Here is a 20,849-nt window from a genome sequence, read left to right as displayed (position 1 = left end):
GTATCTTTTATTTCGAAATAAAGAAATTATCTTGTAAATAATTTATTTTCTACATTATTGGTTTATCTATATAAAAGGCCATATTCTTCTTTTATTTTTTTTTTCGTTGTTGTCAATTTGACTTCCTCAATTATACATTGCACATTATTATTATATAAATGTTAAATTAAAATCATTTCTTCAAAAATAAAAACATCTCTACTTTGAAATAAAGATTTACATAGAACTTTGTCTGGTTATAACGAATTATTAAAAACAAATTAAAAACTTTCTTGTGCATTTTGAAAAGTCTATACAAATACCACTATACATATCTACTAATTTTTCATATGAAGTTAATAAGTATTAAAGTTCTTTAAATGTTACATATCACAGGAAATTTGTTGGTTTACTTTTGCAGTTAAGTTTCTTTTCAACATAAAGCAGTGAAAATATTTATCATTAAGCTTAACTGGAGATAAAAGTGTAAAAAACTTCTAAATTAAATAATCCATTAAGATATAAAAACAAACAAACTATTATTACAAATTTTAAAAATGTCTCATGAAAAAGAGAAAGAAATATGGTTTTGAATGCTCCTGATATCATTCTTTAGATTTAAGTTAGTAAAACTCAGATCTATTAAATTTCTATGGCATTTTGCGCAATGTTTTCTACTCTATTCAGCCGATCATTCGCTGCATTTCTTTTTAGTGGTTGTTGTCTTGACTGACTAGTGACGCTCTTTTTGTATGTTTAAAAATTGTAACATACTTTTACGCGTTATATTTAAATTCACAAAATCAGCAAAACAAATTAAGCAAAGCAAATAATATAATATAATAAAATATTATAACAATTAGCATTTTGAAAATATCAGTACTGTGACGAGTGCAATACAACTTTTAATTTGTCATTGCATGACTACAGAGAATACAAAAATTTTTCTGTTGATTTAACAGATAGCTGTACAAATATTTCGCGTCACATTATCCTAAGCAGCTAATTAATCATAAGCTGCACACCTTGAGATTAAAAATGTAATTTAAAGAGGTAAAACACTTCTAAAAATCATAATGTAGCCATACATTATTTAATTCAATTATATTTCCATGGGATAGCAAAGCCTAAGTGAAAATAATCAATGCTAGATATTTCTGTTAAGTTAACAGTGCACATAACAACATATTGGCCTCATTTTTGAGTCAACATTAACGCTGTGGTGGCTTATCGATAAGTATCGATATAATTGTATTTATAACGCATACGTAGCGTATAAACAGGAAAACGCTGCAAGAGTTTTTTGGAATTGTTTTATTTGGTCAAAAGTAATATTAAAATTAATATTGCAAAATGGAGTACAAATTTGTATATAACTAAAACTTAATTTGGCTTTAAATATACATGTATTAGATTTACATAAATTACTAACTAAATTGCATGAGATTATTGAAACAATTTATAGTGTTCATTCTTGCTGACGACTAATCTACAATTACTTATTCAAATATATGGAATTTGATGATAAGAAATCTCAAATGTGATATAAAATGCTAACAGAAATAGTATTAGGCGCCACAGCAAGAAAGTTTCCATGCTGCATGCATTTTGCTAAAAATTAAGCTAAATATTAAATGTTAAATAACAAACAGAGAAAGTTCAAATTAGAGTGCTTAAATCTATATACAAAACGAATGTGTAGGTATGTGGAGGTGTATGTGAGTGTTTGTGTGTGTGTGTGTTACAAGCTCTTTGAGAACTTACAGTATACGCAATTATAATAACTAAACTAAGAATGGATTAAAATTTCTTTGGAGCTGTGAGATTTATATATCAACAATATCTTTGATCAGAGCAACACCAATCTACGCACATTACTCCATTTTGACAATGCTTTCGCGCTCAACGCCATATTTACGCTCAAATTCCTGCAATTGCTGCTGTGCGGCAGCATGCATTGCATAGCTGGCAATGTGTTGCTCATGCTGCATTAGCTCAGATTGTTGTTGTAAGCTAAGCTGCTGTTGCTGCTGTTGGTGACGATTGTACGCAGCCAGTTCATAATGCTCTTCAAGTGAGGCCGAGCGACTGAGCAGCAGCTCGTCGTGTAGATGTTGCTGCTGTTGTTGGTGTTGCTGCTGCTGCTGCTGTTGTTGCTCCATTTGCTCCATTTTAATGATCGCCGGCTGCTCATCCAAATAGTAGGGCGATGAAGCGCGTCCGCTTAGAACCGATTTACATAATGGCATGTCAGTCTTACCAAGCGACTGTTGTTGGTAGAGATTTTGTTGACTGATAATGTTGCTGTTGCTCAGGCTCAGTGAGGATAGTGTGTTCGATGCCGTGGTCGGTGTTGTGGCTGTTGTTGCAGCTGACTGCTTGATGCTGCTGTTGCTGTTGGAGTTGTTGTTGGTGCTGGTGCTGGATGACTCCGATTTGATTGCCGTGGTGATTGCCTCCGCCGCCGCCGCTGCTGCTACAGCTGCTGCTGCCGCCGTAATGCTGCTCGGCATCAGGTGCATAAGCTGCTGTTGCTCGCTGTTGCTCAATTGCTGAGCTTGCAGATATTTCTGAATAATTTGCTTGTTAGTTTCGTTGCAATTATTATTGTTGTTGTTGTTGCTGTTATTATTGTTATTATGATTAAATAATGAGTTGTTGTTGTTATTGTTGTGTAGCTGTGTGGGTGATGGCGTAGAGTAAATGGACTGTGACATGGCTGATGTGGGTGTGCCAGGTGAGTGTTGCATGCTGCAGGAATGCTGCGCTTGCTGTTGCATATTTAGTGGTGACATTTGGTATGATGATGAGGGTGACATGTCCAAGCCAACACAGAGCTGTTGCTGCTGTTGTTGTTGTTGCTGTTGCTGCTGCTGCTGCTGTTGTTGCTGCTGCTGCTGCTGCTGTTGTTGAGCTGTGGCATTGGGTGATAATGAATTGGAAGCCATGCTATGCGGAGAGCTGGCCGCTGATGAATGTGGCTCAGGGTTAAGCTGATGTTGCTGCTGCAGTTGTAGCTGGTGTTGCTGTAGCTGTTGCTGTTGTTGCGATGCGTATGACATATATGCATGTGGTTTCATGTCTGAACACACAAAGAGAGAGAGAGAGAGAGAGAAAGCAGACATCACAAATTAGGCATGCGTGCAACAACACAATATGATAAAAACAAAGACCCAATGAGCTTACAAACTTAGAGCCCCCAACTTACCTTCATTAACATCCATTTGAGCATCATGTGCATCGAGCGGCATGTTGACACTGTGGCAAGCAGCGGCGGCTGTGCTGGAGGCCAAGGCAGCAGCAGCCTGCGCAGTGCGCATCTTCTTGGACTTTTCACTCTTGGTGCCCTTTGGTTTGCGTTTACGTTTCTAAAAACAAAGAATTAAATTAGTTGAGCCACTAACAAATGTTGTATGCGCTACTTACTTGTATTGTGTCCTTCTTCATGCTTGGTGGACGCACCACATTGTGCAGCTTATAGTAGAGACCGCAGGCATTGCAGACGGGCTCGCCGCCAGGATTGCGTCGCCAGAGCGATGTATAGCTGGTCTGGCAATTGGAGCAGGTCATGCCAGCGCGTCTCGTTGCGCTCTATTGATAAATGTCGGGAGAGAATAACATTCATTTAGTAAGTGTGCTTGTGTTGCAGTGAGAGAGATAGAGAGAGAGAGAGAGTGTGTGTGAGAAATTTGCTTTTGATGTGGAACAACATCTTTATTTTAGGAGGATACCGATTTGGTTAGTGGCCCAAACAAACAAAGCACATACTAGTGGATAGTAGCTAATGTTTACTAATCATGCTGAGCAATTTTAGTTGAAAGTAGGAGGAAATCGAACTACGCTGTTAGTTAGTTTGCAAATTGTTTAATTTGTTTGCTTTGGGGGGGTTTTGCTTGGGTTCGATTTTGGTTTGGTTTGGTTTTGGTTTTGGGGCTGTTTCAATAATTAATGGACGACCTACCAAGCGTCTCGAATTGCCGCGACTAACGTGCTCGTCGAGCGGAGTCGAAGTCACTGACGACGTTGTCGTTGCAGACGTTGAGACTGCAGAACCGGAACCGGCAGCACTGTTGCCACTGTTTGTGGAGGCCTTATTGCGGCTAGCGCTGATCACGTTAAATGGGTAGGTCTTATAGAAATCCGCGCCTGATTCAGCGGCCACTGTAATAATGCAATTAGAATGTTGTTGTAATACAGTTTGAGTTTCATTATTTTTGATTTCATGTTTTAAGTTTTTTTTGTTTTTGATTTTGATTTTGTTCGGGCAAACAAAACTAATTTGCGCTTGACTAATATAATAAATTCAATTAATTTTCTCTCTATGCATTTTTTCTTGGTTCCATTTCAATATATTGATTTTTGTACATTTTGTTTTTGATATTTTTAAGTTGCTTTTTCAATGAATGAAGCGAGAACGTTGCTGCAGTCTGGCTGGCGGATTTCTATAAGTTTTTGTTATCCCATTATCTATTTATCTAATTTATGGATTTTGTTTCACACAAAAGCAAATTTTCATTGTGAGTTTAATTGATTGTAGTTGTTGTTTTTTTTTGTTGGTTTTGTTGTTTGTTAGTTAAGTAGTATGTAAAACTTGCTGATGTTTTTGTTGTTTTGCTGTTGACATTTACCAATCTTCTAGGCTGTTTAATTAGTGGTCGATTCATGCCGTTCATTTTATGATATAAGCCGCAAGCATTGCATAAATAGTGTCCTGTGTTATCGCGTCGCCATAATGGGGTTGAAATCGCACCACAATTGACACATTCTCGCCCCTCAGTGAAAAAATCGGCATCGAGTAATGCTTTTGAGAAAGTTTAGTTATTCAGTATGAGAATCGAGAAATTTGTAATTGCAAAATACAATAGAGTGTATTACATTCAATAATCTGATTTAGGTTTGATTAATTATTATTTTTATACTTTTATATGTTTGCATATGTGTGTGTGTGTATATGTGTGTATGTGTGTGTGTGTGTGTGGGTGCGTATGTAAACTGCATTGTATTTTTGTATCATATTTATTCATAATTATTGTTTTTTTCTTGTTTGTGTTTCGTTTATCGTTGTCTTGTGGTTTTCATTTTGATCAAAAAATTAATTGAATTTATTATACGTTATTTATAATGTAAGGTTGTAATAAATATTAAATTAAATACAAGTATTAGATAAATAGAATGTGCTTAAAAACAAACTTAGAGCTCAACTAACAAAATTTAGCTAATAATTTAAAATAATAAAGTTACCCAGTTTAATGTAAAATCTAAAACTTTGTTTTTGAATGATTAATTATAATTAATTATTTTGTAGTATAACTTTTACTTCTCAGACAGACCTATTTTATTTTTAACCATATATTTGAGCAGACAGTTGGCATCCATTTCTTGAATTTACATAGGTTGCTCAAATAGCAGCCGCATAGACAGTCCTGCCAAATGTTTGAGTGTGAATTTCTACCTAAAGTGTTCTGTGGCCAAATGTGCGCTAGACTAAACCCAAACATAGGACTCTGGACCTACGGCTAACGAACTAGGCCTAACTTATGTGTAAAAGTAAATGAGAGCGAAACTTACTTGCTGAGAGGGATGCCGAGGCGGGAAGCGTGAGATGGGCGGCGTTGACATAGCGATCAACAGGATTTGTGGCACCATCGACAGCGGCTGCTGCAGCTGCTGCGGCAGCAACAACGCGTCCGTTGCGTATTACATTTGTGGCCGCAGCATTGACGCTGCCGCTGCCACCCAGCTGCACCTGGCTGGCGGAACTGGTCGCGTAGCTAATTGGCTCATAATGACCAGGCCAAGCATCATTCTGCAATTGCAAAAGCAAACAGAAACAGAGAAAATTTAACTATAATTGCTGAAGCAAGTGCAAAAGGCTGGACGACGTGGGCAAGGCCTTCGAACTTACGTGTGTGCGGTAATTGGTCAGTGATGCGTAGCCAGAGCGTTCGGCGCCAGTTGCAGTGCCATTGGGCACGCCGTAGGCAGCGCCAAATGCTGGCAAGGCTAAGTTGCTGGGGGCATCATTGCCGCTGTGGCTGCTCTTTGGGGAGCCATAGCCATCGTCCAGCAGCGAGCTGTGTGCAGCATTGTTGCCGCCACTGGTGTGGAGTAGACCCACAGGACCAGGACTGCTGCTGCTCGAGTTGTGCTGCTGCTGCTGTTGATGGTGCTGCTGCTGCTGCTGCTGCTGATGATGTTGCTGCTGCTGAAGTTGCTGATGTTGCTGCTGCTGCTGCAAGTGGGCGTGCATGGGCGAGGTCATTGATGCCATGCCATACTGCATGCCATTGGCAGCCGAGGCCAACAAAGGACCTGCATAGACCGAGCTGCAAGTGCAACAAGAAATTCAAAAAAATTAATTTAAATTCATTTATTTGCAGCAGTTAATACAAATAACAAAAGCATGCAAAATTTACCTATAGCAATAGTTTTTCAAATACATATTATTGTAATTCGAAAAAAACATGTTGTTGCTTTTTATTAATAATAAAATTATACGCGCTCTAAATAATTTTCTTTGCACGCGCTTAAATTCGCATGGCTTTCATTTATGTTACTTAACAGGCTCTGTCAATGTTAGCGATCACTGTTAAAGCGTCTTCCTGCGAGCGGGTTTTTGTAAAATGAAACTGTTAACATATCCATGCATTGTTTATATTACAAAACTGTAGGACGGACCACCAGCGACACATTTATGCCAACACATATATATATATATATATTATATGTGTATGTATGTGTGTATGTTTGTGTGTGTGTGTGTGTGCTTGACCATAAAAGTTTTAATTAAAAATAAAAGTGTTGCAGCTTTTGTTTATGCGACTCGAATTCCCCTCGTTCGCTTTTCAACGGTAGCCTGTGCAAATATTTTTGCTACGTTTGAATGCTTGTAGTTTGTTGTTGTTCTCGTTTTTTTTTTTAAGTTGTGTTATAAACAAATCAGAATTGCAGCGTTGTCAAATGTTCATGTATGGGTATCACATCAAACAAAGATCGGAAGTTAAAAGCGTGACTGAATGAACAAATAACACTTGTCGAATTTTAAAAATTTAATGCACACACACACACACACAACAACACTAAAGGTAAACAATTAATTGTTACATCAATTAATAACATTAATATGCTTTATTGTCTGTTACAACCCTTTGCGCATAAAAACTTAAATACAATTTTATATTTTGTTGATAGACGCGCGTCAGGAGCACGTTTGCATTTAGTTATAGTATATGATTTTTTTGCGGATTTTGAAAAACCAAACAACACTCAACTGGTCAGACGATACAACAACCGAAACGGGGCACGCGCGTTTGCATAATGAATTGAGTCGGGTTTAGTTTTATGCCAATGCAGTTGTTGCAGTCGCAGCTGGCGTCGCTGCCGCTGTCGCCAGTTAGCACAAAAATAAAAAGCAAAACAATCTTAACAAGATGCGCTGCGCACAACAGCAACAGCAAAATGTAAAAAGATACAAAAGCTACAACGTTAACAGCTAATAAAAATACTCTTTGGAGTGACAAGAAATTGAGAAAACTGCATTAACCTTAATAGAGTAAAGACAAAGCTGAAAATGTAGTTAGCAATTTGAAAGGAAATTTAGTTGATTAAGTAAAGATTTGTTTATACATTTGTTTTAAATATAAAGTTATAATTATAATAATTGCTATCAAGAAGAAAAGTTTACTAGTTTCTCACGCGCATTGATAACAAGCATAGCAACAAAGACAGCAACTGCTGCATAGCATGACAAATCTTTAGCAATATATATATATATATAGCTATAACATATATTAAATACTCAGCATACAGCTTAAGATGTCGCACGCTGTTTGGCAACGTACTAAGCTGTATATAGGAAGTAGCAAGACAAACTGCACGATATTATTTTATCGGTGTTCGGTTTATGGTTGCTGCTGTAGCTGTTGCTGTTGCTGTTGCTGTTGCTATTGTTGCTGTTTGTTGCAGGTGAGTATTTCGCGTAGACTTCTTGTTTTCTATACATATGTGGAATATGTGAGCTTCGACGCTCATATCTTATATCTTCTTCTGGTTTCTGCACCAAAAAATTAACCAAAAGTCACATACACGCGCACGTCACCCGGCCACAGTCCGTCCGTACTGTCCGTCCGGCAGTGTTCGCTTCGAGAGAAAGAGTGTGTGTGTTCGATAAGCAGATAGAGGTGTAGCTAGTTTTAACTAGAATTTTTTACTATATTTAATTGCAAGTTTAGGCAAATTGTGCGGGTCTTTGAAAACTGCGTTAGCGTCTCTAAGGGTTGAGTGCAGCTTAATGCTGACTCAGACCAACTCAGAGACTCAGACTGTGAGCCAACGAAATTTGTTAGAGTTTTCTATGTCAAGAGGTGGCTTTAAGTTACCCACAACATATATTCACAGGCCCGGTATCCTCCACTTGTAACCGTATACGTCAAACAAGCTAGAAAAATGCGCTTAAATTGCATTTTGCATTTGTTGTATGTGTAGCTCTTTTTTTTATTAGTTTAGTTTTCTTTTGGTTACCTCAAATGCGGGTCACGCCCCCTCTTGCGCTTTTTAGCAACTGGCTGTGGCACGTGCGTGGCCCGAATACCTGGACACGTGTTGCGTCTAACCAGCATGACTGACTGACTGACTGACTGACTCTATTTTGGCTACATTCATGCTGTGGGCACGCTTAGTCAAGCAGTCAAAAGTCCAAGCCAACCAATTTGTGTTTACAGAAGCCTCCCCCTGAATTTCTGATTCAGACCAAGCAAACTAAGCTTGGATGTATGCGCCTTTTGCTGAATCATCAGCAACAGTCAAGCGGCAAGCGCTTACCCCCAAAGTACGTAAGATTCTCGCTATTAACAAACTGCATGCTTTTGTTTATGAAATTGGAGCATGGCTTGCAGCTACACACACACACACACACATATAGTATATGTATATATGTATTTATGTCTTGTTGACTTGAAGCTCTTAACTGGAGGAAACGCCAAAACGTCAAACAAGTGCCCAGGGGCGCGACTCTTTAAGCTAAAGCAATTGTTTATTTTGATCCAAGTTTGAGTTCTCCCTGTATTATGACATTTTAGCTGTTTACGAATTGGTCAAGTATTTCATAAATAATTCTTCGGTTCAGCTTAGTCAAGGCTACTTACAACCTGCCTCACTAACAATAGTTGCTAATACTATTGGGTATGGCTATGTATGAAATTCATACATATGAGTTGAAGAATTCAGAGTTCTGTGTAGAAACCAACTGTATAAAAACAAATGTGAAAAACATTCCAAGCAGTCAGCCAAAGCAGGCAATTGCCAACTCAATAAATCCTCAATAAATACAGCAAAAAAAAAAAATAAAGAAAAAACAACAAGAGATGTAACCAGCTAACAGTTTTTCCCAATGGAATGCATAATACCTATAGCCAGCATATAATACATATAGAAACCAGCTGGGAATGCCATAAGTCGAGAGTGTTTTGGATTGGAGAATTTCGGAGCGAAGTCTAGGCAAACAACAAGTGCAACAATTGTGACATTTTGTTATTACCTATGAGTGTGACGAGCTCAACTGACTGAGCTAACGTAACAAATATCAAAGTCAAGCAAGAGTAGAGCAAAGTTACAATAACAAAAATATACAAAAAAATGTAATAATAATAATAATATAACATGAATCAGAAAAGCAACAACAACGTTGCTGGCTGATCATGACTTTTGCAAGTGCGAACCGTTGAAGCGGCGCTGCGTTTTTAATTTTCAACGAAAGGCACGTGCGTTTTGAGGGTGGTACAATGGGAGCTGAGCAATGAGCTCATAGTGGGAACTGAAACTCACCTGGTGTGGAGCACTGGATTGAGCTGGGTGCTAAAGTAGCTGGCGTGATCCGGCGACAGGCTGCCGTAGCTATCGCGGTGCAAATTAATGCTGAGTGGTGCATTGGTTAGTTGCGTGAAGCTTTGCAGGGCGGCCGCATCGCTGCCATGGGCGGCGACCAGGGCGTGCGAGGGCGAGGGCGAGTCCCCGCCCACTGAGCTGGCCGAGTTGTTGTTGTTGTGATGATGATGCGTATGATGTTGCTGCTGTGACAAGTGATGTTGCAGGTGTTGTTGTTGCTGTTGCTGCTGCTGCTGCTGTTGTTGCTGCTGCAACAGCTGATCGTGCGTCATGGAGTATATGGTGGCATTGGCTTCCTTGAGCACATGCAGATCAGAGACCGATGTAAGCATATGATAGCTGGACACATGCTCCTCATCGAAGCACTCGTCCTTGAGTGTATCCTCAATGACCTCATCGATATTGGGCGGTGCGCTGTGGGTGGTGTGCGCGATAACCGAGCCGACATGCTGCTGCAGCTGATGTTGCTCGTGTGTGCCCACACCAACTCCACCGCCGCCGCTGTAGAGCGTAAAATTGCTGCGCATTATGGGATCCGTGCTGATGCCTGCGCTGAGCTGCGTATCGTATAAATGTGCGTGTGGATGATATGGAAAGTGTGCCAGGGGTGCTGTTGCTGTTGCGTTTGTGTTGCTGCTGCTGCTGTTGCTGGTCAAGTCGTAGGCACAATTGTTGTAAGCCAGCCAGCTGCCGTGTTGTTGCTGCTCTAACTTGAGTTGCACAAACTGCTGCTGCTCGAAAAATTGTTGCTGCTGCTGCTGTTCGGGCTGTTGCTGCTGCTGCTGATGCGCATAGTTGGCTATGATCACCGAATTGTTGAAGCCGCGATAATGCAACGGTAATTCATTATTTGCAATGCCTAATGTTGTCACTGTTGCTGCTGCTGTTGCATTTTGTTCTCGTTCGTTTATTTCACTTTTTTTTGTTATCTTGTAATATTTATCGCCAGTTGCGGCCACTGTTGTTGTTATTGTTGACTCTGTCTCTAGATTTGTTACGTTTTCTGTTTTGGGCTTCACTTTATCTTGATTACTATTGCTAGTAGTTGCCGCCGTCTCGTCTGTAACAATATTGCTACTGACGTCACTAGGCTGCTGCAATTGCTGCTGATGCTGCTGCTGTTGTTGTTGCTGCTGTTGCTGTTGCTGCCTTACGCTGTCAGCATAAACAAAAACATTCGAACTTCGCGCACTGTTTGTTGAATTCGCAGTTGTTGGTGTTGCTGAAATTAAGGTTGCTGTTGTTGTTGCTGCTGCTGCTGCGGTTGCTGGTGTACTGGCAACTGTTTGCTTCGCCGTTTCACTGGCAACTGATGAGTGAGCCTTCGACTCAAATGTCGACGATAAATTCGCTGTCGGCGTCGCTGCTTTCTCTTGTTCTTTTTCTTGTTTTTGTTTTTGTTCTTGTTGTGCCTTAAGCGCGACGTTGTCGCCGTTCTCCTGTGCTTCTATCGCCGTCTCTTTCGCGGTCGCGGCGACTGCCTGTTGCGCTTGACTAAATACAATTGTTGTGGCATTTGATCCTGTTGCTCTTTCCCTTTCGCCTGTCGTATGCTTCTTTGTATTGGACGCGGACGTGGAGAATTTCATTTGGGCAGCCCTGGACAAGAGGTCTTTCGACTCTCGCAAAACATTATTCCCGTTTTTATCCTTTTCCTTGCTTTTGCTAGCTTTTGTCATTTTAGTATTTGTTTATAGTTAGTAGACAATTATTTTGTATTTACATACATACATATGATTGTAAATAATGATGTATGTATGTGTGTATTTGATTGAGCTATGTCAACTGTCTAGATTTTTCAAGTGTTCCGCACTGATCAACGTACGTGTCCGTGTCCGCCGCGTTTTTCATACAAACTGAGCTCGACACACACTTAATTTCAAAATGAACAAAAATCATAAAAAATGTGTTTTTAAAACGTCACTTCACAAATTCAAATAAGTACACACGCACACATATGCACGTACAAACATATGGAATAAGCACAAAAGCAAAATCCCAACATCCCAAGCTCAAACGCGCTCTCTAGAACATTGATGCTCTTCTTGCTCCTCTCTCACTTTGCTCGCCTTCCATTCATACAATAATATTTTGTGCTTTGCACTTTGCTTCTGCTCCACATGCCGTTATTATAATCATAATCAATATGCATGTTTCTTTTCAGTACAGCTTCTAACGCCTGCGCTCAGACTGCAGCAATAGCAACAACAACAATAACAACAGCAATAGTTACAGCAGTTGTAAGAGCAAGCACTATCTGCGCTCGATTTGGCGCTCACTTGGGAGCTTGCGCTCGCTCTGGCTGCGCTCTCTTAAATCAGCGCTCTCTTCCTTCAACAACAACTATGCCTGTTGCTCGTCAGCAGGCAGCGGGCCTTATCGCACGTACATCATATAGCGCGCTGCTTATTCACATGCTTTCTCTTTCGCTCTCGCCCACCAGTGTTGCTGTTGTATTTTAAGCAACGCCTCTCAAACCCAATACCATGAACAGAGGGCAGGCGGCTCAAGCCGGGCCTGTTCGAGTAGAAATATTGTTATTGTTGCTGCTTAACTGCAGTTGTATTGGTGTTGTTGTTGTTATTAATGTCGTTGTTGTGGTTGGCTGTTGCCAGCGTGTGCTGCTGTTTTATACTTATGTACATATGTACATGGCTGCATTTGTATATTAATATGTACATACATATGCATTTGTACATACAATAAATATGCATGTGTGTATGTGTTATGTATGCAAGTACTGCTCTGGTAAAAGTATGAAGCTTACAAATTAACAACAATTAAAGCTAATGTGCCAACGAGCAGATAATTTGATTTAATTTTAATATACAAATGCACATTAACGCTGCCTAAGCGATTAGTTTTGAAAACAGCTTAAATTGTTTATCCCAACTTAATAGTTTGTATAATATTAATACATAATTTATCTCAACCTAAAAGTTTGTATCGTTATGTTTAAATCAAATGAATTTAGTCTTGGCTAATATTTCAATAGTTTCAGAAATTATGCGTAAAATTCTTAATATGTGGAACAACTAGAATTTCAAAATTGAATTTTTCAACATAGCATGCATATTTTAAAATTTTACCAAATACTAAAATACTTTCATGCACATCAAGAGAGAAACATTAAATATTATGCCATGAGATGCGTGTAGAATTTCATAAGCAGCGCCAAGGATATGCCACGTAGCTGGAGCCGAAGGGCACCAGGCGCCGTGAGAAAATAAAAGTAGAGAACCGAACACTTTGCTAGAGTTAAGTACTTTCACTTGTGCCCAGATTTCTTTCGCCAATTCCCAAGACGGCGACGACGCGCCAAAATAATTTCGAAAAGTCGTAAAAAATATATGTTTTTAATATTTCGAGCGCCGCCGTGTACTTGAACAGCGTTCTAATGGCTGATTAAAAGATTGTTATATTTGAACCAGGACGAAGCAAAGTCGTAAAAGATCCCAAACCCTACAGATTTTCTACTTTGTTTTATGGCATTTTTATCGACATTTGAATAGGCAGCACCAACGATCTGTTTGGACATTTCAACATTTTTACGATGCTTAAACCAAAAAGTAGGCGATTCTCAAGTGGATCGGCTCATTCAGCTCAGCTCGAGCACACAAGTTACCCTGATTAACCTCTGTGGCAATTTTGAAACAAAAATAATGTACGAAAACAAACTTAAAATATTAAAAAAAAAAAAAAGCACTGATAAGGCGCAGCAAGATCGCAAAGTTGGCTGTCGATGATGTCTGGATGCTGCTTATTAGTGCTTAAGGCACTTGTCCAGAGGCCGACGAACGAATTTTGTTTACGGCCTCAAGCTTTACATTTTATATATTTATATATGTTATATACACATGTGTATATAAGTACTAAATTTAATATTCTTTTTTGCTTAATTAACAAATTTTCAATTTATACAATACAAAAATAAAAAATACTTAAACAACAAATCTTGGCACATCGAAGATTTAATGCCCTATAGATTTGAAAAAGAAAAGCCTTAATAGTAAACTATAGTTTTGGATAAAAACAAGTAAACTAATTTTTTTTTAAATGCCATACAAAACTGTTGAAAATACTAAATTACTTTTGCGATTGTGAGAGTATGAAATATTATATTTGTTTCTATAAAAATATATAAGGTTCAACACTAAGTTCAGTCGCAGGTTACATGTGTCTGTGATTTATTTGAAACTTTAGCCTAAAGTGGCCCATGCTAAGACGTCAGCAGTTTGTTGACAGGCCTAAATTGAAATTTCTCTATGTACAGTGCATATTGGGTACAATTTTAAAGCTCCAAAGCCCACATGCTAAGCGTGGTTCTCACAAGAACCAGCGCTCCATAGCAATGTCATGGGTTGTTAGGCGCGATAAGCTTAAGTCTAAACCAAATGCATTGGGCCCAAATGCTAATAACGGTAGGTGACCTCAAAAGTAGTTGAACTATTGTTGTATGTGTGTGGGATTCGAAATCTAAAATCCCTTTTTAATGGTGTGGTTACTTTGAAGGGAGGTGAGTGTCAACAAACACAAAACACGAGTAGTTAGAAGCGATTTCCAAGCATTATGCATAAATCATTCATGCACTCTGGCAACAATGTCAACTAGCTAATGAGCTGATTTATTACTGGAATGCGAGTTTGCTGCATATCCCTGAAGGATAACGCTATGTACGCTTGTGTATGTGTGTGTGTGTGTGTGTGTAGGTGCCATGTTTCACACTTGAATTGCAATTCTCAATGAGCCGCAGCATAAAACAATTCTTCTTAAATACAATCAATGCCCCAAAGGCAAAGGAATAAAACGTCTCTGAGCAATAAAATAACTGAGAAAAACATATGCACACTTTTTTAATGGAGTTTTAATAAGCAGCGTGTAAAAAGCCAAAAGAGTTCAAAATTAAGCATTCGCCGTATGTACATTTATATTTATATACAGTGCACTTGGGTTTATTTGTATATCCCACGAGACTTTGAGTATTTCGGTTATAGTATTTATGAGTGTGCGCAGCCAATGGACTTAACATTATTTTGACATATTTATGGTGCACCAAAATTGCTATTGCCTGGGCACTAACAAGTGTCAACTACACCGCACACACACACACACACAGACGTGTGTATCCACATAGAAGAGAATATGTATCTCAGATATCAACACCGTTGATGTATTTATGCATTTTTAATATTTCTCAAATTCAAGCTAGAACATAAATATTAACTATGCCCGGTAATCGTATCGAGTGCATTTTATTTTGCACTTGAGTTTCCAAGGATATTTAGAAGCACGCTGCAGTTATCTGACTATTAGTTCTACTGCTTTATGGCATTTGATAATATCAATTAAGCCGCCACAAGTCAAGTGTTCTCTTATCGGCAAAACACTTGACAAAACCCCACCAGCAACCACAACTCTTTAACACACACTTTACAATGCCTAAAGTCCTTTTTAATGTAGTGCTAGCCAGTTAGGATTCCTCTTATAATAATATAGTGGCCTTTCGCAAAACAATTGCATTTTTATTTACTTATAATCTTACCGACCGATTAAAATGTTTTCTAAATATTTGCATAAGTATTGAATCAATTTTCTTGATTATTACTATTTAAAAAATATTTTAATAAAAAGTATATCGTAATAATATTAGATTTTGAAACAGATTTGTAGCACATTTCTTTGAGATAAATATTTTTTCAAATCATCGTAATGAAGAAACAAATTTTCAAATCAATCAATATGTTGTGACACACGCTAGTTAGGACCAAAGCTATCCTTTCTTTCATCATTGTAAATAAACAATTTACTCAACTAATTTTTAGTACAAACAAGCAACGTATAGTCTAGCGCCTGATCCCAACCAGCATCTCTATATAAACAAACAATATTTGATGCAATATTACTTACATATTTAATGCACATTTTCAGCTGAGGCTGTTTTTCCCACAGTTAAGGTAAACAAACACTTGAGGAATCAGCCTATTTAAATAGTTGGCTTATTAAAAACCGTCAAAAAGCCACGATCAATACAACTGATCAGCACTAATCTAAGTCAAGGCAATATGAAGACGGCCATTGCTTTGGGTTTTCAGGTAAATGGCAGCTCAGGTAAGCCGACAAATTTGTTGTAAAAGTAAACAATAATTGAAAACACGCGCCGACAGGATCAAAATTGATCATCAGGACACATCGGTGGTGAGCAGGACTAAGGGTAGGACCCTTTTTTGTCTAGGCAAACGCTCGCCATTGTACGTGCCAAAACAAATAAACAAAAGGTCAAGCCAAACAATTGTTTTTTGTTGTCCTTGTTCGGTTATATAATTTTAAAAATATTACTTTTCTATTCAAAACCCGATGTCTGTGCGCCTGGCGCTGTCTAAGTAGATCGTCTGTCTAGTTGAAGTTGTATTACTTTTAAAAATGATTGCTTAACCGCGGGGGATTAAGTCGCATTAGTAAAAAATATTTAGAGTATTCGTACTCGTATTAAAAAGGAATTAAAAATAATTGATTAACAGCTGTGCTAATCTATTCATTCAAAGTTCAAATTTAAACATTTTATTTTTGTTGTCAATACATTTGGTGTTAACACAGCAATAATGTTTACAAAATATTTTGTTGCTGCTTTATTTATTTTGATTTCAAGTAAGGTACAAAGTCTTTAAAAAGATTCAAGCTAAACTCAAATTTAAAAAGATTTTTCTTGTCCACAAACTATTTGTTAGCTCAACTATAAAATTGAATAAACTGTAAGAAAAACTATCTAATATGATTTAAATTTTTAAAAATATGTTTCATTCATTTAAATTCAAGCAAGGTGCAAAGTCTGTCATAAAGTTTTTCACACCTTTTCCATAGAATAGTTATTGACATAAGTTTTTGTTCACTGTTGACCACATTAGCTTGATTTTCGGAGTTTCCACATTAAAAGTGCATTACATAAAGTATAACAAATCCATTCATGTTCGGTCTGGGAATAACCCAAGCAAATTTATGAATGAATACCAAAAAAGAGAAGGACATAAACCCAACATTTTTATGCGGCAGCGAAAGTAATATTCGACCAATTAAATGCAATAAACAAAAGCAAGCCAGAGTTTTGAACATGTAGACCAGCTTCGAGGTACGACCCGGCTCGGGGTCTAAGTGTGTCTTGCTCATATCCTGTTAAACACATTACGTACAGGTAGAGTCTTAACCAGCAACAGGTACTCAATGGCAAAGTAAAGCAGAGACACGCGCTGGCAGATGCCGAAACCGATGACGATGCCTCCAAATAGAGCAAGTCGGTTACTATATATACATGCATATATAGAAGTATAGTAGGTGCGGTCGCACTATGGCAGATATGGCTTACTTCTAGACATTGGCGCACTTTGTGTATTAAGTGCTCTGGCAATTAAGACAAATACATGTACGTGTTGTCGTAGGCATAAATGTATCTTGTATATTGTATCTGTTGCTTGTTTGCTGGCTGTTTTTTTATGTTTACCTTTCGGAATTTCACAAAATTCCTTTTATACGCTAACATTTTTTTTGTTTTTCTTTTTGTTTTATGTTTAATTTAAGTAAACGCACATATGTCTCCCGCTCTTGCATTGGTTTTGGTTTCCTTTTTTTTGTATTTTTGCGGTATTTGTTGTCGCGGTTTCTTGCATTGTTCTTAAGCAAACTAATGGAGGGTGAGTTCTGTGTTTGGTGCTGTTTGCCAAGCATTTTACAAGAATATGTCATCGTCCCATGCACGTGTTGTTGTTTGCTTGAATCGCTCCAAGGCAAAGTTGTAGCCCTATTTATGTATCTATGAGATTGATATACAAATGCAATGCTTTGCAGTTCTCTGGAAAATTACTGTTAAGCTATGATTGCATTAATTTATATTATTTGCATGTGTTATAAATAAATATTTATGTGTACATATTAAATTAAATATGACTGCTGTAAGACTTTGACAGGAAGCTTAAAGCAAGTTTTATATACACATAGTACATAGTATAGCCATTTATATATGTATATATATATATATATATATATATTTCTTTTGTTTTCACATTCTTGCGAGGCAACGCGGCAACAGCGCTCATTTTATTCCTCAGCATTGCTGTTGTTTTGTTTTTGTTCATATAATGTATATTATAATGTGCTATTGCTGTTGCTGTTGCTGTTGCTGTTGCTGTTGCTGTTGCTGTTACTGTAGGGGCCTATTGATAAGGCCCGTCATTGCTCGGCGACCGCATACATTTGAACGCACAAGTCAAGGGACCATATTTTTTGCTATGGAGCACACACAAACATTCGTATATGTGTGTGTGTGTGTGTGTATATGGAGCACTTGCTGCTTTGACAGCCGACAGACGACCGTCCATGTACACAACAACATCAGCCCCAACCCCAAGCCCCTAGCCTCTATTCCACGCTCAAAACTCAAAACCCATAACCAATGCAACCGTTAGCCGTACACTTTCCATACGGCTCCGACCACAAGTACGCCTCTTCGTCTCTCTATGAAGCTCTGCTGTGGGGTTCGTTGCTCGTCATGCTGGTTTACCGTGATCATCATAATTCGTTTTATATTGTATATGAATCATTAGCTCTATTTCAAGTTACAAGAAAAATACGTAACGCATTCAATACTTCAAAACTTTGAAGTACTGTATTCAAACGTAAGAATACAGGTGAGTAATACCACAAAGACTAGTTGGATCTTTAGCAAAGTAGCAACTACTCCTCGACTGTAATTCTAAAGATTCGCGCAGCTTCGATTTATTTTTTTAAAGTTTGTAATTATGGTAGCGGTCTACCCCAACTTAAGTAATACTATATGTATTTTACTAACTTATTCCATCTAAGTAATTGTAATAGATTTGGATACTTACATTTTTTACACGTGAATCATTGTGGCGCGTGCAAAACCCACCGTGTAATAGGAATAGCACGATCTTTGTATCGTAATCCATTCTAGTTATATTGCTGTGCTCATTATGAGGGGCGTTTGGACTAGACGCACATGTGGTCTACGCCTGATGATGAGACAACGTAGATTGGGCATCTGTTACACTCACACACACACGCACACAAATACACTCGCACATCGATCGCTAAGTAAGCGTTAAATTTGTAATTTGTCGTGTGATGGTTTTTGGAAACACATTCCGTGGGCGTTAACCTTGTTTATGCGACCGCATAAAAGTGTCACTTACAGTTGAGGGAAAATAGAGATCTCAACTCTTTCAGGGGTTTTTTTTTTGCATTTTGGGCGCCCCTTGGCTGTTGCTGGTTAAACTCGTCACGTTTTGTGGTTAAATATTTTTGCCTTGAAGGGTTTTCCATGCGCCGGCGCAACATTTTCACTTTTTCCATTTTCCACGCTTAAAAATTGTGGTAGACGTTTGCACGCCCACAGAAAAAATCACGTGATTATCACCCGCCACGGCCCACAGGAAGCGTTGTTAGTTAGTCTATTGTCAATCACCCACATCTTGATGCGTGTATGTGTGTGTGTATAGACCGGAGCGATCCGAGCAATTCGACTTACTACTACAACTTTTCAAATGCTACTCTGAGAGACTGTGAACCCAGTGCCCACCAAAGCAATACGAGTAAAATATTCTTGATTAAAACTTATCAGAGCACATTTCATATCACCTTTTCAAAAACGCAACACACAACAAACCAGCAGCAACAACAACAACAACACCAGCAATAACAATAACAATCTACCCAATGAGTAACGCTCGTCAGCTCGGTAGCTACTTTATTATCGGAGAAACGGTCGAACTCGTTCCCCGTGCCTTGTTGCCTGTTGAGCGTTTTCCGTTTGCCCGGTGTTTTTAGTTTGGCTGACTCTCTGATTGGACGGCCGGCTGCCACAAGATATGGCTATCAGAGGCAAGACCACCACCCCAGCCCCACTGACGCCACAACAAATCAGCAACAGCCAGAGAGAGAGAGTACGAGCGAGAGAGGTGCGGAGACCAAAACCGATTTGATTAAGTTGCATCACGCGTTGGTCGCGCGACTATACTTATCGGACCCAACCGTATGTGTCTCCCGCTCGCACACATATATTTTCGATTATGCTCATGTCTGAGTATACTCTCATATATCCTTATCAATATTGCTATTAGTAAGTATGTTTGAAAAGGTTTGATGGCTTCGAAAACTCGGGAAACACTGCTGCTGCTGATTACCTCTATCAGCGACTTTTATAATAATAAAAAAAAACTATTGCTGGTGATTGTTTGCAATTGCAAACACCCGCATGTCTAACATTAGAAATAAATAATCCAGAAAGGTCCCTTGTCGATACTTTATGATTTATTTTACCTTTATTATAATTATTAATAATTCATGTGGTATTTATACAATTAAAGTTTTCTTGAGAACCAGAAACGCTAACTTTATTTTGGATAACTTGAAAAAATAGCCGAATCCTTTTCTAAAATAATACAAACGACCTAAATGGGTAGAGTTTTTATATTGAAAATAAACAACAATATCTTCGTAAGATTTTTTTTCTCTATTTGTTTATATTTTCCCCCAACGATAAAAATTGAGTGTAAATAGAAGAGAGCGCCCGAATGTCTAGCAGTGCAGGAAACAAAACAATTGAGCGATAAGTTAATGCATACAAAATACAAAACACGATAAAGAAAATGTGCAAAGGAATTCCTACAAAAATAATAAGTATATGTCGCCGGCCGCTCTGACGTCACTGAAAATGATAAAAATATATATATATATATGTATATGTAAAAGTAACATATTGCAAACTGTGATAAGAAGTCAGCAAGTAGCTGTAGTGCTGAAAACAAAGCTAGCTCAACTCAGATAAGAAGGTAAACAAACCGTATGAAAAAACTTTAAGCAGGCGCCGTCGATCAGAAGAGAAAGGGCCCGGATCCTAAGGCGATAATGACTTATTCTATGTCTAACTATGAGGGTGTGGGTGTGGCTTAGCCCTATCAGCTTGAAAATATACAGCATGC

At 38.3% G+C, this 20,849-nt stretch overlaps 1 protein-coding gene across 5 annotated transcripts; it reads right to left on the bottom strand.

Moving 5' to 3' along the window:
* Nucleotides 1–1,349: 1,349 nt before the first annotated feature.
* LOC108603967 (box A-binding factor) lies at nt 1,350–19,390 on the bottom strand. 5 transcript variants are annotated; one of them, XM_017993171.1, is made up of 7 exons: nt 9,802–11,708; nt 5,885–6,305; nt 5,548–5,785; nt 4,608–4,780; nt 3,406–3,570; nt 3,188–3,347; nt 1,350–3,061 (listed from the first exon to the last, which is right to left on the bottom strand). In XM_017993171.1, the coding sequence occupies exons 1-7, from the start codon at nt 11,538–11,540 to the stop codon at nt 1,854–1,856; spliced, it is 4,104 nt and encodes a 1,367-aa protein (XP_017848660.1). In that variant the 5' UTR covers nt 11,541–11,708; the 3' UTR covers nt 1,350–1,853. The 5 variants fall into 5 exon arrangements, with proteins under 5 accessions (XP_017848660.1, XP_017848659.1, XP_017848663.1 ...); XM_017993170.1 differs by lacking the exon at nt 4,608–4,780 and adding an exon at nt 3,941–4,140 and having other exon boundaries at nt 1,351–3,061; nt 9,802–11,707; XM_017993174.1 differs by lacking the exons at nt 4,608–4,780; nt 9,802–11,708 and adding exons at nt 3,941–4,140; nt 18,738–19,390 and having other exon boundaries at nt 1,353–3,061.
* Between the last annotated feature and the right edge of the window lie 1,459 nt (nt 19,391–20,849).

This window comes from Drosophila busckii, chromosome 3R (genome assembly GCF_011750605.1).
Source record: "Drosophila busckii strain San Diego stock center, stock number 13000-0081.31 chromosome 3R, ASM1175060v1, whole genome shotgun sequence".
Classification (NCBI taxonomy): Eukaryota; Metazoa; Arthropoda; class Insecta; order Diptera; family Drosophilidae; genus Drosophila; species Drosophila busckii.
Note: the sequence above shows the minus strand (reverse complement) of the source record. Positions and strands in the feature narration are given on the sequence as shown.

Coding starts and splice junctions, on each gene's coding strand:
- LOC108603967 (XM_017993170.1), bottom strand. CDS start 11,540: ATGACAAAAGCTAGCAAAAGCAAGGAAAAGGATAAAAACGGGAATAAT. Junction 4,141..5,547: donor CTCGGCATCCCTCTCAGCAA/GTAAGTTTCGCT, acceptor GCATTATTACAG/TGGCCGCTGAATCAGGCGCG. Junction 3,571..3,940: donor GCGGCAATTCGAGACGCTTG/GTAGGTCGTCCA, acceptor ATTTATCAATAG/AGCGCAACGAGACGCGCTGG.